The 15,392-nt window shown below is 44.2% G+C and overlaps 1 protein-coding gene across 2 annotated transcripts in view; it reads right to left on the reverse strand.

The window, feature by feature from the left end:
- Positions 1–2,266: 2,266 nt before the first annotated feature.
- Positions 2,267–15,392, reverse strand: part of SLC16A14 (solute carrier family 16 member 14) — a 33,186-nt gene continuing 20,060 nt past the window's right edge. For both annotated transcript variants that reach the window (XM_042995584.1, XM_042995585.1), the window contains 2 exons: positions 11,994–12,971; positions 2,267–4,630 (listed from right to left, as the gene is read on the reverse strand). In XM_042995584.1, coding sequence (XP_042851518.1) covers positions 4,479–4,630; positions 11,994–12,971 — 1,130 coding nt within the window. In that variant the 3' untranslated portion in view covers positions 2,267–4,478. The remainder of the gene's footprint in view (positions 4,631–11,993; positions 12,972–15,392) is intronic.

The raw sequence follows: 15,392 nt of genomic DNA on the forward strand, positions 1-15,392 counted from the left end.
ACCTCTGTATCTTTATTATCAGTTACAGTTTCATTTAAACAGGTCATGAATCCAATTTCCCCCAGCTTTGTGATAACACTGGGACATTCAGTGCTTTGCAACAGCAACTTCTTTCTACACACAGGCCACTCAAGGGCAGGAGGTTTACATCCGCCTGTCTTGTTCTTATAAAAGCTTAGTTTACATTTCTTGATTGGAAGAGAACCATGGAAACAGAAAGACTTAGTAGAATTAAAATATTACACAGTATGAGTGCTCCAAAGATAGTGATTGACCAGAATGTTGTATAAAAGGAAATAATGCGAGAGTCAGGACAAGTGTATGAAATTGATTAGAAGGTTTTGATCTTTTTTTTAATTAAAAAAAAAATTTTTTTTAACGTTTATTTATTTTTGAGACAGAGAGAGACAGAGCATGAACAGGGGGAGGGGCAGAGAGAGAGGGAGTCACAGAATCTGAAACAGGCTCCAGGCTCTGAGTGGTCAGCACAGAGCCCGATGCAGGGCTTGAACTCACGGACTGTGAGATCATGACCTGAGCCGAAGTCGGATGCTTAACCGACTGAGCCACCCAGGCGCCCCTAGAAGGTTTTGATCTTAAATACTGTGAGAGTGGGTCTCCAATTTCAGCGTGCATAATAATCAGCTGGTAAGCTTATCTAAAAGGCAGGTTTCGGGGGCTTGTGTGGCTGTCGGTTAACTGTCCGACTTCGGCTCAGGTCATGATCCCATGATTGGAGAGTTTGAGTCCCACATCGGGCTCTTCGCTGACAGCATGGAGCCCTACTTGGGATTCTTTTTCTCTCTTTCTCTTTGCCCCTCTGCTGCTGCTCTCTTTCTCTCTCAAAAGAAATAAACATGAAAATAAATAAATACATTATAAAAAATAAATAAAAGGTAGGTTTATTGGCCTCATCCCACAAGATTCTAATTCATTAGATTCAAAGAAAATCCAGGAATCTGCATTTGAAATAATTTTGAGCGCGCCCCCCCCCCCCCCCCCCTCCGTGCTCAGTCAATTAAGCATCCAACTCTTTATTTGGGCTCAGGTCATGATCCCAGATTCATGGGACTGAGTGTGAAGCTTATTTAAGATTCTCTCTCTCTCTCCCTCTGCACATCTCCCCACGCTCTCTCTCTCTCTCTCTCTCTCTCTCTCTTGCTTGCTCTCTAAAATAAAATAAATAAAAATAATTTTGGATACAAGTTTTAAATTGAGACAGCATTATGTGGATGAGGAACAAAGTCATACCCATACCGGTTCCCAAACCTCCCTCCCCAGAGCTGACCTCTGTTGGTGTTTTTTTACATCTCCTTCCAGAAATGTTCTATATATACATATACAAGCCATATGAATAATGTTTATTTGGTATTAACAAAAACATAATTGGGAGCACATTAAACATATTTTATCTCGCCTTTTTCTGTTAGCAATATATCTTGCATAAGGTTTTCTAATTTTATAGATGGGGCTTTTTAAAAAAAATAGTTGCATAAATACCACACTTTATTTTACAGTTCCCTATTGATGGACATTCAAATTGTTTCCAGTCTTTTCTATAACAAACAACAACTCAAAACTCTTTGTTCATTTGTAGGAAAAGTTTTTAGAAATGCAATTGCTAGATTAAAAGGCATATACATTTCAGATTTAATAGCTGCGCCTGGCATTTCTTTTTTTTTTTTTTTTTTAATGTTTTATTTATTCTTGGCAGAGAGAGAGAGAGCATAAGCGAGGGAGGGGCAGAGAGAGAGAGGGAGACACAGATTCAGAAGCAGGCTCCAGGCTCTGAGCTGTCAGCACAGAGCCCGACGCAGGGCTCGAACTCACAGACCTCGAGATCATGACCTGAGCCGAAGTCAGAAGCTCAACCAACTGATCCACCCAGGCACCCCATGGGCTTGGCATTTCCAACGACCACCTTATGTGATTCTCTCCAGGTGGTTCTATGACCACATCTAGAGAAAAAACTGTTCCAGGGGAAAGAACCAAACAGATGGTCATCAGTTACATTTTAGGACTTTACCCCGCTAAAGCCAAGACAATAGAGATTTTACATAAAAAACACAATGACCATCTTTAAAGAGGACAAAATTTATTTCATCTTATGTAAATAAAAGTCGCTTGGATATGTGTGTGTGTGGGGGGGAACACTATAAAGCACGTGGTATAAATATACAATGAACCATTTATAATATTGTCAACTGTGAATAATAACATAGTTTAAACAGGAAGTGTTAATATGTTTGCTGTAATTCTTCATGGCATTCTCTTTTATTCTGTTGTCCACATGAATGCTGCAAGCAGGTTTTAGTGTTTTTGTAAAATGGGAACTTCTGATTTGGTGGAAATCACCCTTCCACAAATGCAGAAAGTCAACGAACAGCTGTATGAACTGCACCTCAGCGGGTCTAACTCGGGTGTAACGAAAGCCGGGGAACTGGATAAAAAGTTCATGTTTATGATGCACAGCCAGCAGTGTGAACATCAAAATGCATGGTCTATAGCACCATTCAAAATACTGAACACCGCCTCTTGTTAATTTGGTGTTGTCCGAACATGAAAGTAATGGAAGGCTTGTAGTCAGTTTTAAAACAAGTTTTGTTTTTTTTTTTTCTCAATCTAGTTATCTGATATTACAGTAAATACATATAGAGAGATAGAGCATTGCCTCAGGATTTAAGAATACCTTTATCAAAATAGACAGCTGGATTCTTAAACAGCAGCCAAAGCTGTAATGATAACAAATAGGTCGTTGTGTTGAACCAAATGAAGTATGCATGCAATTTATTATCTATAACAATTTACAGGCGATTCTTGAGTCATTAGAGGTAATATTGAGTGTGCATACTAACTATGCTTTTGTTTCTCCTTTCCATTAGCTGCCTTTTATTATTATTGTGATTTTGGTGGTCCCTTTAATCACACAACTCCTCCCACGAGACATCGGAACAGGAAATAATGGAGACAAAGCAAAAAGGAAATTTGTCCCCGTAATCCCTTGTCAACAGCTCTGAAGCGTTTGGTGGAGGAAAAACCTGAAACTATTGGCTAAAACGAAACTTGGGGTAACATTCTGTGATTCCAATTGTTAGTACTGTCCCTGCTTCTAATTACCAAGGATAACAGAATGGTCTGTGCTCACTTTAGATAAATTTGACCCAAGACATTGGGCAATGATATTAAAGGATTTTTACGTGTGTGAGGAGCAAATTGTAAGTAGAAATTTACACGGTTCTAAAATATGTGTAAACAAATAAGGCGGCCAGAAATTTCAAAATCTGGGAAGAACATTCTGTAGTCCGAAAACTGTTCTGGCTTAGAAAAATAAACATCTCAGATAAAGGAAGAGCATTATTTGATGTCATGGACCACAGTTATCTTTTGTGCACGAAAGCAGTCAAGAGAACTATTTTTGGAACCTCAACGAGCTCAGGCAAATGAACTGTCTCCCTAACAAGAGACTCTGGAGAAGGGCTACTGGTTAGCACTACTCCATTGTCGGGTGCACAGACATCTAGACTAAGGGAATTCTGTTTATGAACCTCACAATTTGATAGTCTCACATTTTGGATTAGTAACACACTTTAAAAATGATTAACTGCCAGCTTTAGATACCAGCCAGCAATTACTTCTCTGCTTGATTTATTGGGTGGGAGAAATTCAGAAAAAAATTTTTTTATAAACCCCAGATCATGTCCCCAAAACGAAGAGGCCAATGATATGAATAAAAGTGCTTGAATCATAGCCCTTGATTCAATGTTTGTGTGACAAATACGACCTCTCACTAAGGAAATCATTATTATTTATCTACGTTTTGTCTTAAGGTTCAGTTTATAGCTAGATATTGAATTAGGATTGACGGCAGATGATTTTCTTAGAGGAAGATTTAGAAACCGTACTCCCCAGCTGCAGGATTCTTTCATAAAAATATAAACTGTGTTTCTCTGATTGTACTAAAGGTATTACTTTTGAAATTAGAGCTTGCTTTTCACTAGTAGATCAACAGCTCCCTGTAACAAGTTCTGAAACCTAGTTATACTCTTGTGCTTGAAACCCAGTCCTCTGTAAGCTTTCCAAAAGCATTTGGTTAATTTCCACCTTACAAAGAGTAGTTGAGTTGAAAAGATTTTATTCCCCATGTTTGTTTCAAAAGCTGTAGCTAAAACCTTAGTCCCAGGGGATGATGAGAGAGAATAGTTTTTGTAAGGGCATTTCTACCGACTATTTAATAGGGTGTCTTCGAAGGACATTGTCTTCTCTAAGACATATGCAGGCTTTAATACCTCCCAGCATTGCTTCTCCCCAAACGGAAAGGCAGTGCTGCTTTCGAACGAAGTCACGACTATGGCATTTACAAATGACAGTGCCAGTTACCATCCAAAGCCCTTCCCCACAATGTCACAGGCTCCTCACAGCAATCATGTGAGGTAGGTGTGGGTACCACAGAGAAATCTTACGGGCAACATAACATGACGCTAAACACGTGTGCCATCCATGTATTTTTTTCTGGATTGTTCGATAATTTGAATACACGGTTGAATAAGTAAAAAGAGTATTCCTACCATGTAGAGTAAGCCACATATATAGAAGGAAAAATCATATTTTTCTGTGATGTCATAGATCCAACCTGCAAAACCAAAAAAAGAATATATTCAGTGTAACATAGCTGATGAAAGTCAAGAACACAATTACTGCTCCTATAAATATTTCTATAAGGATTTAGTTATAGGTCATGTAATACCCCAAACATTTCATTTAGCCATTTTTTAAAGATTTTTTTTTGAATGTTTATTTTTGAGAGAGAGAGAGAGAGACAGAGCATGAACAGGGGAGGGGCAGAGAAAGAGGGAGACACAGAATCTGAAGCAGGTTCCAGGCTCTGAGCTGTCAGCACAGAGCCCGATGTGGGGCTCGAACCCACAAGCCGTGAAATCATGACCCAAGCAGAAATCGGACACTTCACCGACTGAGTCACCCAGGTGCCCTTCATTTAGCTATTTTTAAGCCCAGGCTACACAAGCCAGAGTTCTCGGTGCCGGGGAACGGCAGGCATTTTTCTCTAAGCTGCTAGGGCACCTTACAAAGTACTCAAGGCCTGGAAACAGTGGCTGGCTGACCCTTGGGAGGATGTGATGTGCAGCTCTCAGGCTCTCTCAGGCTGGCACAAAGCCAGCAGTTGAAAAGTGAACCCAATGATTTTCTTTTTTTTCACAAATATAACCACCAATCTTTTCTCAAACTTTCAAAACCCTTCTGAAGGAGTTTCTGGTGTATACCAAAAAAGGCCGAGACATTTGAACCTTCATTCACTGTGGAGTGTTTGAGAGTAAACATCTATTCTATAAAGAATACAAGTTTCCATGTTTTATAAATTCATACTTACAGCTATAAAACTTTAATATATATATTATATAACTATGTTATATAATATATATATGTGTGTATATATGTGTATATATATGTATAATATATATGTGTGTGTATATATATATGTGTGTGTATATATATATGTGACTAGATTTTCAGTTTTGTTTGTTTTTTTTTTTTTTATTTTTTATTTTTTTTTATTTTTGGGACAGAGAGAGACAGAGCATGAACGGGGGAGGGGCAGAGAGAGAGGGAGACACAGAATTGGAAACAGGCTCCAGGCTCCGAGCCATCAGCCCAGAGCCTGACGCGGGGCTCGAACTCACGGACCGCGAGATCGTGACCTGGCTGAAGTCGGACGCTTAACCGACTGCGCCACCCAGGCGCCCCTAGATTTTCAGTTTTTAAGAAATCATACTTTAATATTATAATCTAAAGCTTTCATACGCTCATCATACTAGGCACTCTGTAAAATGCTATTATAGTTCATGGATTCTAAGACACCATGAATTGCATGATGCATCATTATCTTATGTAGCAATAAGAAAGAAATATCCTTGTCAGTTGAAATATGACCCAATGTCCCAGGGCTTTGTAAAATGTATTCCAATTTCAGAAATGTTAAAATGTGGAAGAAAAAAAAAAAGGTCTCAGAAACTATGAAACACAGTCACACCCCAGTGATTAAATCTAAGAATCCGTCACACGTCATGGTCCCATGACATGCAAACCATGCAAGCTAAGAGGATTAAACCATCCACAAGAATTTCATTTATGGTAAAAACGTAAATTTTGAACATTCACTTTTTTTTTTTCAGACGCACACGTACATTAGCAAAGACATAAGGAAGATAGAAATGATTTAATGATGAAAGGGAGTACTTCGTGACCACCTTTCAAAGCTATCTTTTCAAAACTATCTGGCAAATGAATGCATAAACGCAACTAAACCTTCTCCCACCCACAAATAGCTACACAAAAGCAACTGCTCAATATGTCAAGCAGTGCTTCTGACTTCCTGGCTCTTGTCTTTATCTCTTCATTCATTGTATCTCCTGCGTAATTAACGCGACCAGGTGAGTCAAGGTAGTCATAAGGAAAAGCAAACACTTCACAGCATGAAACATTGATACATTGTAACCACTCAAAAACCATGGGCTCCCAATATACTTTAGAAGTTAACCAACTTTTTTGAGTTTGTTCTTTGATATAAACACACGAAAGAAGAAAATACCGGGCTCTTGAGATGTAGCTTAGTAAAATGCTCTCAGGGTTTCTTAATTTCTGATCCGAGACAAGAGGAACAAGGGAAGACTGAACATATACCCCAGAGACAGACGTGACTTCCAATGGAATCAGAAGGGACTCTGACACGGACAGGTGAATGAGACCGCACCCAACTTGGCTCTGTGTTACCGCCTGACACCTGTGTGCCACTGTGACCTATGAAGGGCCTGCTTGCAGATAACGCGGTGCCCTGTCCCTACATACGGAGTATGTGACAGGACCATCTACAAGCTACAGTTAAAAACAATCGGTAAAAACATAAATGAGGTTCCCATACTCCACTCATCCCCTATGAATGGTGACCATGTCATTTCAATGGGTAAATCTGTGCTTTTCATATGACCGAGTGACAGGGTAGAAAGAATGACCAATGCCTGACAGCTGGAACGAGGTGACCCATCCCTGCTGCTGAACATGGGTCTCAGAAACAGGACGAGATCTTAACTGATTGGAAAATCAATTTGTATGCAGATCAGACTATTTACTTCCTTTACTTTTTTGTTTGAAGGGGTTGAAATAAGTTCCCAGGGCTCTGTGATGTGGCCCCTAGCTCCCCTGTAGCCCCAAGCTTAACCACGAGCACAAGCCACACTCAAGTTTTTATAGTTTCTTATTTATTTATTTAATTATCTTTTGAGAGAGAGCGAGCCAGCGCATGCACATGCATGCAAGCAGCGGAGGGGCAGAGAGAAAGAGGGAGAGAGAGAGAATCCCAAGCAGGCTCCGCACTGTCAGCGCAAAGCCCGATGCAGGGGCTCGAACCCACGAACTGTAAGATCACGGCCTGAGCTGAAATCAAGAGTTGGACACTTAACCCACTGAGCCACCTGGGAGCCCCAACCTTTAGGATTTATTTTTAAGTGACCCTGGCTCCTGTGGTTTCTCTCTGGTGCTGGTTTTAACATTTCTGCCACTTTGAATTTAATCCAGCCCTGCGTCAGATGCAAAGCAGGTCAGGAGAGACAGGGCTTTGCCACGTGCCTTGATCCTCAACACGCAGGGACGTAACCCTTCAGAGAAACGATGTTTCTGACAAGCTGCCCACCTCATCCATCCTTCACCACCTCTCCCTACAGGTCTGATCTCGGTTCCTCGGTTTGGAGACTGGCATCTTCGGCAACCTTGATTCAGCCAATTCAAATCAACAGCTTCCAGGTAAAGTCCGGTTCCCTATTAAATTGCATTCACTGTTCACTGGAGTCTGTCAAATGAGGAATGATAGATGTTTTTCTTATTTATTAAATAGGTGTTCCCAGCTTTTGATGAAAAACACTGTTAATTGCTATATTTTAGGCAAACAGAGGACGTATGTGTGTGCAGATTCTTAGTCAAATCTGAGGGCCACGTTTTGCTATATTTTACATTGGAAACTTCTAGAAAAGTATCTACTATTATTACATCTTTCAAAGAGATGAACTGAATGCCCAACAACACTAGAAATGAATGAGATCAAAAAGTTCATGTTGCTAAATGCCAGGGCTGAAATGTCTGTTCAATATCTTATTGTATATTTTTCTCCTAAATGGAACTGTGTGATTGTCTAACCTGCTACTAAATGGTATCAGATTTTTTAATGCCAGTAGAAATCACTTTGGCAAATGGGAAACATATTCATTTCTGAGCCCACTAAAAGAGAAAAAAGTAATGTGAACAATAATGTTTCCTGTAGCAAACCAAGCTCAGTAATAATTTCTAGCCCACCTTGAATTTCTAGCAAGAATTTCATGTGGTAATTTGGTTACTCATATTGCCAGTTGCTTCTGAACTATGATACACAGAAGACTAGGCTTCCATCCCATTGCGATGTTGGCTCCTTGGCCTGGAAAGTTAATGGATTAAATAAACACAGTGCAATTAGCCAATGATGTTGTCAGCATTCCTTAGTGCATGAGTTTGGTGCAAGATGAAGAAACAAACAAAAAGAAAGAAAATCCCCTTCAGCTGGTGGCCTAGAGACGCACAGCAGAACATTGATTTTACAGTCCCCAGGACAGCCTTTGACATCCATTCATAGATGATTCTTAATCATTAATGCAGCGGTTTTTACCATCCGTGGTGGGAACCTTGAAGCAGGCAGAGATAACACATGACGATTTGAGGGTTGGGTATAACTCCCTGCTCTGGTTCTAATTTCTTTCTATTCCACTCCAAAAAGTGCCCTAGAATGCAAATCAGTGAGAAGGACATGACCATGAGAATGGGATAAAGAAAGTATGCTGGCCAACTTTGGTGCTTTAGTTAACGTTGATCATGAATTGCATGTGCCACACCTCACAGCTGTGTTGTGTTGCTACTGAAATCTGGCGGATCAGTATAAAAATAACCCCAGACTGACCATTAGAAGCAGAAAGTACGTGGGGCACCCGGGTGGCTCAGTCGGCTAAGCGTCCGACTTTGGCTCAGGTCATGATCTCACCGTTCGTGGGTTCGAGCCCCATGTCGGGCTCTGGGGTGACAGCTCGGAGCCCGGAGCCTGCTTTGGATTCTGTGTCTCGCTCTCTCTCTGCCCCTATCCCGCTTGTGCTCTGTCTCTCAAAAATAAATAAATGTAAAAAAAAAAATTTTGTTTAAATAATAAAAAAAAAAAGAAGCAGAAAGTACACCTGGATCATGAAAAGAACCGTCAACGACAGATTCCATTTCCAAATACAATATATCTGAAGAACTTTCAACAAGAGAGTGGGTGAGCCACTGATAATATCCCCATCCCTTTAATGGATATTTCGGTTTAACATCTCTAGGAAGTATCATTGGTTGCCTGATCCAACCCCCAACCTCAATTCTTTTCTCCTTTCCTTCCTCTACTACAGAAGCTAGAAAGCAAAATGCAGTTCCCTCGAAGCTTGGACTGGCTGTGTGACACAGTTCTGGCCGGTCAGATGGAAATGGAAGTCTGCTGAAACCGAGCCTTTCTTCCCATCCTCCTCCTTATTATAAATGAAGATGTAGGGGCTGGAGCTGCAGCTGTCATTGTGCGGCCATGAGGCAATTAGCATAAGGAAAAGGCCAGAAGGATCTTGGAGACGCTGTCCCTATACCATCCAGTATCTCTGAATTACAGATTTCTGATTATGCGACACAACTAAATCTCTGTTTAAGCTACCATTGGTGGGGTGCTCTCTTACAGCCAACTGCATCCCCGAGAGGAAATTCTGCATGAGATCCCTGAGCAAGTTCTAGCTTTTCAGCTACCAGTTTGGTTTGCTACACTGCCTGTTAATCACTGTTACCTAGAAATGCTGCACCCGCGTGTCTGTGTATGGACAGAGAACGGGAGCAGCCCCCCATGTAGCCGGTAGGTTTCCTAAACTGAGTCTTGGGTCTTAAACCTTTACCAGCCAGTGCTATCAGCTGTCTAGGCAGAAATCCATGATTTCTTGAATTTCACATTCTGTGGGGGACTTAAAAATGAATGTGTTGACACAAGCCTTCTGCCAGTGGGGTCGTAGGATAGGATATGACTGTATGATCCCTAGAGAGACTAGGAAGGAAAGGGCGGGGAGGGCTTTGTCCTGCAGCCATGGGGTTCTTTGGTAGAGGTATTCCTGCAGAGGATATGAGAATAAAGGGCCAGGAGGGGCCAGGCAAGCAGGGGGTGGGGGCACCCGAACGGGTGAGGCTCTACCAAGTCAGTTGAAATCACTGCACAAAAGCTCTGGCAGCTTTGACGACAGCTACCGGCCCTGACCTCGCAGCCCTGTCAGCCACCTCTAGGTGGCACCTATGTGTTGATGTCTGGCCCCAGCCCCTGCCACCCTATGTGGGCTCCTGCCTCCAATCTTTGGACAGAGAGTTGACTTCGTCACCTTCGCCCAGTACCTGGCCTCTTGGGGGCTGAGTCTACCTGCTGATACGTTTTCCACAAACAACAGGTTCGGAGAGATCCCCGGCTGCCCTAGGACTCCTGAGTACCCGTGATTTCTGGTACACCCACTGCAGGAAGCAAGTTCCTCACTGAACTCAGGTGAACACGTGGGAGAGAGCTGGCCCCGGTTGTTGTCAACTGGTGGCCTCTGGGCCTCTGGCGGGCAGAATGCCCCAAGTCTCCCCAGCTGCTCACGTCCTAGTCCCTGGAACCCGTGAACGTTACCTTACGTGGCAAAAGAGACTTGGCAGATGGGATTGAGTTAAGGATCTCGCGACGGGGATTATCCTGGACTGTCCAGCAGAGCCGATGCAACCCAAGTGAAGGAAGGAAGCAGGAGAGTCATAATCAGAGGAAGATGAGAAGCTGCGTCGCCGGCTTAGAAGGTGCAGGAAGGGGCTAAGAACCACAGCTGCAGGCAGTCTCCAGAAGCTGCCACGGGGGAAAAAAATGGGTGCCTCCACGCAGCTTCCAGAAAGAAGGCAGTTCTGCGGCCACCTTGCCTGTAGCCCGCTGGGATCCAATTTAGCCTTCTGACCCCTACAGCTATAAGGTAGTAAGTCTGTAATGTTTTAAGCCCGTAAGTCCGTGGCAGTTATCAGAGCAGCGACAAGAAACTGCTACCGGGCTAGACCCAGCTCCTTGGTGTGTCCCAATGGGACCTATGCGCAGTATCTTAAACATCCGGAAATGTCACGATAATGACGCTTACCATGATGAGCAGCCCATAATGAACCTAATTGTGGAAGCACTACGTCATACACCCGAAACTAATATAATGTTGTGTGTCAGCGATACTTCAATTAAAATAAAATAGGGGTGTCTTGGTGGCTCTGTTGGTTAAGCGTCCAACTCTCGATTTCGACTCAGGTCATGGTCTCACGGTTGTGAGATGGAACCTGGCGTCGGGCTCCACACTGGGCACAGAGCCTGCTTGGGATTCTCTCTCTCTCTCTCTCTCTCTCTCTCTCTCTCTCCACCTCTCCCCTGCTCATGCTCTCTCTCTCCCCAAAAAAAAAATTATTAAATTTAATTAAGACAAATCTGGAAACGTCACCTAAGAGCTCAAGTCCTAGTTTTCCTTTGGAAACAGCAGCGGCAGCAACAACACTAACGACAGAGGATCTGGCAACAGTTTTCCAAATTTCTTGGTGACCGCGATCAGCTGGAGGTGGGCGGAGGCTGCCTCCTCCAGATGGGGTAGGGCTTCTGCGCGATTCCACTGCCCACTTAACTTTACTAGCCCGGCCGCTTATCTTGCGGATACGGATCGAAAGTTCATCTCATTCTACCTGAAAGAAGGACCGCTACCTTGCTAACGTTTACAAATGAGAAGCTGGGGGGCCCAGAACGGGAAGAAAAAGACGCACGTGCACAAACGGGAACTTCTTTCTTGGACTTCAAAACACAAATGAGAACACACCCAGCTCTCTACATGTGCTCGAAGCTCTTAAAACCTCTCATGGTTTACCTGCAAACGGTGGCCCAAGCAGCGCGGAAATGCCATTGGCACAGATGATGATGCCGTAGGCGTTGGCCAGGTGCTCGATCCCAACCAAGTCTTCAGTCACTACGGGCATCAGGGAGAAATAACCACTGGAAAACCCTATCAGGGCGCAGATGACCGCCAGGCCGGCGTACGTGTGCACCAGCGGCAGGATGAAAATACTGAGGACGAGGGTGAAGTTGGCCATCAGGAAGACATTCCAGACGCTGATGCAAGGTAAGTCGGCCACAACGCCCAGGATCACTTTTGCAAAGATATGCACTATTGCTATAATTGAGGTCAGAGGGAAAACATCGTTTTGCTCGGATAAATTATACAAATTGACTATTTCTGGGAGGTGGATGAAGGGGACGACAAAGCTGCTGTAGGCAAACAGAGCCCAGAAAACGAAGGCGACAAACATCCGATTAGTGAAGAGCGAGGCTGCTCCAAAATAGCCCGAGTACCAGGCTCGGAAGCCCTTCTTGACTCTCCTGGTCAGCTGGCTCGCCGTCTTCAGGACCCGAAAGGCGCCCATGTTCTGGCCGTGCCCTGCCTTCTCTTGGCCCGCCTGGGCGGGGAGGTCCCCGAGGGTCTCCTCGTTCCTGGGCCCGCCACCCTTCTCTTCTGCTCCGTCCAACTGTCCGCTTGACTTGGATCCAGGGGACTGAGCCGGGACCACCTGTGGATCCTTCCCTCCACCGTCGTCGTTGAGCTCCTTCCCAGGAGAGAGGGGCCTCATGAGCGCCCCGCAAACACACAAGTTCAAGGACACAGCGCCTTGGATGAACATCGCGTTCCGCCAACCGTACTCCGCGCACAGGTACTTGAGCAAAACCGTCATGAGGAAGGTGCCAAACCCCGTCCCGGTGGTGCTGAGGCCCTGGGCAAGGGCGCGTCTCTTCTGAAAGTACCTTCCCACCATGACCACAGCCGGCAGGTAGGCCATCCCGCTTCCAAAGCCTGCGCGGGTTGGACGGGGAGAAAAAGCACACAGCGCCACGTAAGTGACCGTCTCCAGACCTTGCAGCATTTCATTATCATAGTCTCTGTACTATTTGGTTTTACTTTTTTCTTTTTTTTTTTAATGTTTATTTATTTTGGAGAGAGACAGAGACAGAGTGTGAGCAGGGGAGGGGCAGAGAGAGGGAGACACAGAATCCGAAGCAGGCTCCAGGCTCCGAGCTGTCAGCACAGAGCCCGACACGGGGCTTGAACTTGCAAACCGCAAGATCGTGACCTGAGCCGAAGTCGGGCGCTTAACCGACTGAGGCACCCGGGCGCCCCTCTATGCTATTTTTTTTTACACAAAGAAAGAATGATGTTCGTAACAAAGAAGCTCAGTGGGTAAGCCCGGAGCGGGTCATCCGTGGAAGTTTCTAGTCCCTCATTTCCCTATGAGGCTTTGCAGCACAGCTTACTCCAATAATGAAGTAAGCCAGCATGCTCACATCAGAAGATCCGAACGGACGCAGGCATGAAGAGATGGGTGACTGAACAAATAAATGGATGCCAAGGGCCCTGCTGTCAGCGCTAATTGCACTAAGTACCCGGGAAAGTATTTATGTACCAGCGGCCGCAGAGCAATTCCAGGCAATTTGGAGAAGCCTCAGAAATGGGTCCATTTGTTCACAAATGTATAGGAAGAATAAAAGGAATGTACCCATAAATACACCCAGCTACCAGACGTGAGAACCACAGAATACTTACTTGTATCTCTGATTTTTACTGCTATCTTTCTCAGAAAACTGCAACAGTTTGTGTTTCCATTGACCAAATTAAAATGCTGGTGGGGGAGACTGTGTGTGTTGGGGGTGGGGGCATAAGAGAACTGGGCTTTCTACTCGCTCTTGCTACAAACCTAAAACGGCACTAAAAAGTGAATTTGATTTTAAAAAATGAAATGAAATGAAACAAAATGCTGGTCAGGAGGTCGTGGTTTGCATTCTTAACTTATAGGTGCAACGGAAACCACAAAAGCCACTTCAATGACCATGGGGCGCCATATATGGGGCTAATTCGCCATAATGCTTAAGACGTCCTGACATGAGAATGGCGGCATGATAGTACGAAAGAGACTTTGGCCGATGTCGCTCCCCAGAGCTGAAGCCTCCTTAGTTCAGCGTCGTCTAATAGTTTCAGAATTACCTGAACTTAAAAGAAGACCAGGGCAGTCATGTACGCAAATACAATACGAACTACCATTAACTGAGAGCCAACAGTGGGCCAGTTGCTTTATAGGCTTTATTTGATTTGGTTTTCACAATAACCTGGAAATTAGCTGTGGTGTTGCCTCCCCCACCCGCCCCCCCCCCCTTTTTTTTTGAGGGAGAGAGAGAGAGAATGAGCCGGGGAGGGGCAGAGAGAGAGGGAGATTCTCAAGCGGCCTCCCCGCTCGGAGCAGGGCTTGACGTGGGGCTCAATCCCACGACCCCGGGATCACGACCTGAGCCCAAATCAAGGGTCAGATGCTCAACCGACTGAGCCACCCAGGCACCCCTGCTTCAGCCTGAGTTTCTAAAACCAGCCTCAAGCCACCTGCCCCCTTTATTTACCTGAGAGCAGTGATATTTATAGCAACTGTCAGAAGGCAATGATCTCCAACGGTCTTCAGGTGGACACCCTTGTTTTAAAAACAAGCTGGGGCGCGTGGGTGGCTCAGTCGGTGGAGCGTCTTGATCTTGGCTCAGGTCCTGATCTCACAGTTCGTGGGAGAGAGCTCCATGTCAGGCTCTGTGCTGACAGCACGGAGCCTGCTTGGGACTCTCTCTCTGTCCCTCCCCTGCTCATGCTCGCTCTCTCTCTCTCTCTCTCTCTCAAAAATAAATAAACTTAAAAAAAAAAAAGAACAATTAAGCTAGCTTCCAACTGATTCCCAGCAGAAGTAGGAACAGGTCCCCAAGCCCCCTTGCAAGCCTCCATGAGGGTAATAATAATTTGCATTATGTGAGAAATGAGCAGGAAGAAAATGGCTATCCTTAATTTTGAACTAAACTCTAGATTAATCTTTATGATGTTTAAGTCCACAAACAAAACACCCAGAATCTGTCATATCCTAACATTCAAAGAGGCAGAGAAAAATATCCAATAGTCCATAAACACAATTCCTCCTCCCCCTGACTGTAAAGCAAATCCTGCATATATCATTTTGTGTGCAAATATTTTAGTATAAATCTCTAAATAGAAGAATTCTTTAACCAGCTTAATCTGAAAAAAATGAAGAATTTCTTTTTTCCTTTTTTTAATGTTTATTTTTGAGAAAGAGACAATGCAAGTGGGGGAGGGTCAGAGAGAGGGAGACACAGAATCGGAAGCAGGCTCCAGGCTCCGAGCTGTCAGCACAGAGGGGCTCAAACTCACGAGCCGTGAGATCATTACCTGAGC

Source organism: Panthera tigris, chromosome C1 (assembly GCF_018350195.1).
Source record: "Panthera tigris isolate Pti1 chromosome C1, P.tigris_Pti1_mat1.1, whole genome shotgun sequence".
Classification (NCBI taxonomy): Eukaryota; Metazoa; Chordata; class Mammalia; order Carnivora; family Felidae; genus Panthera; species Panthera tigris.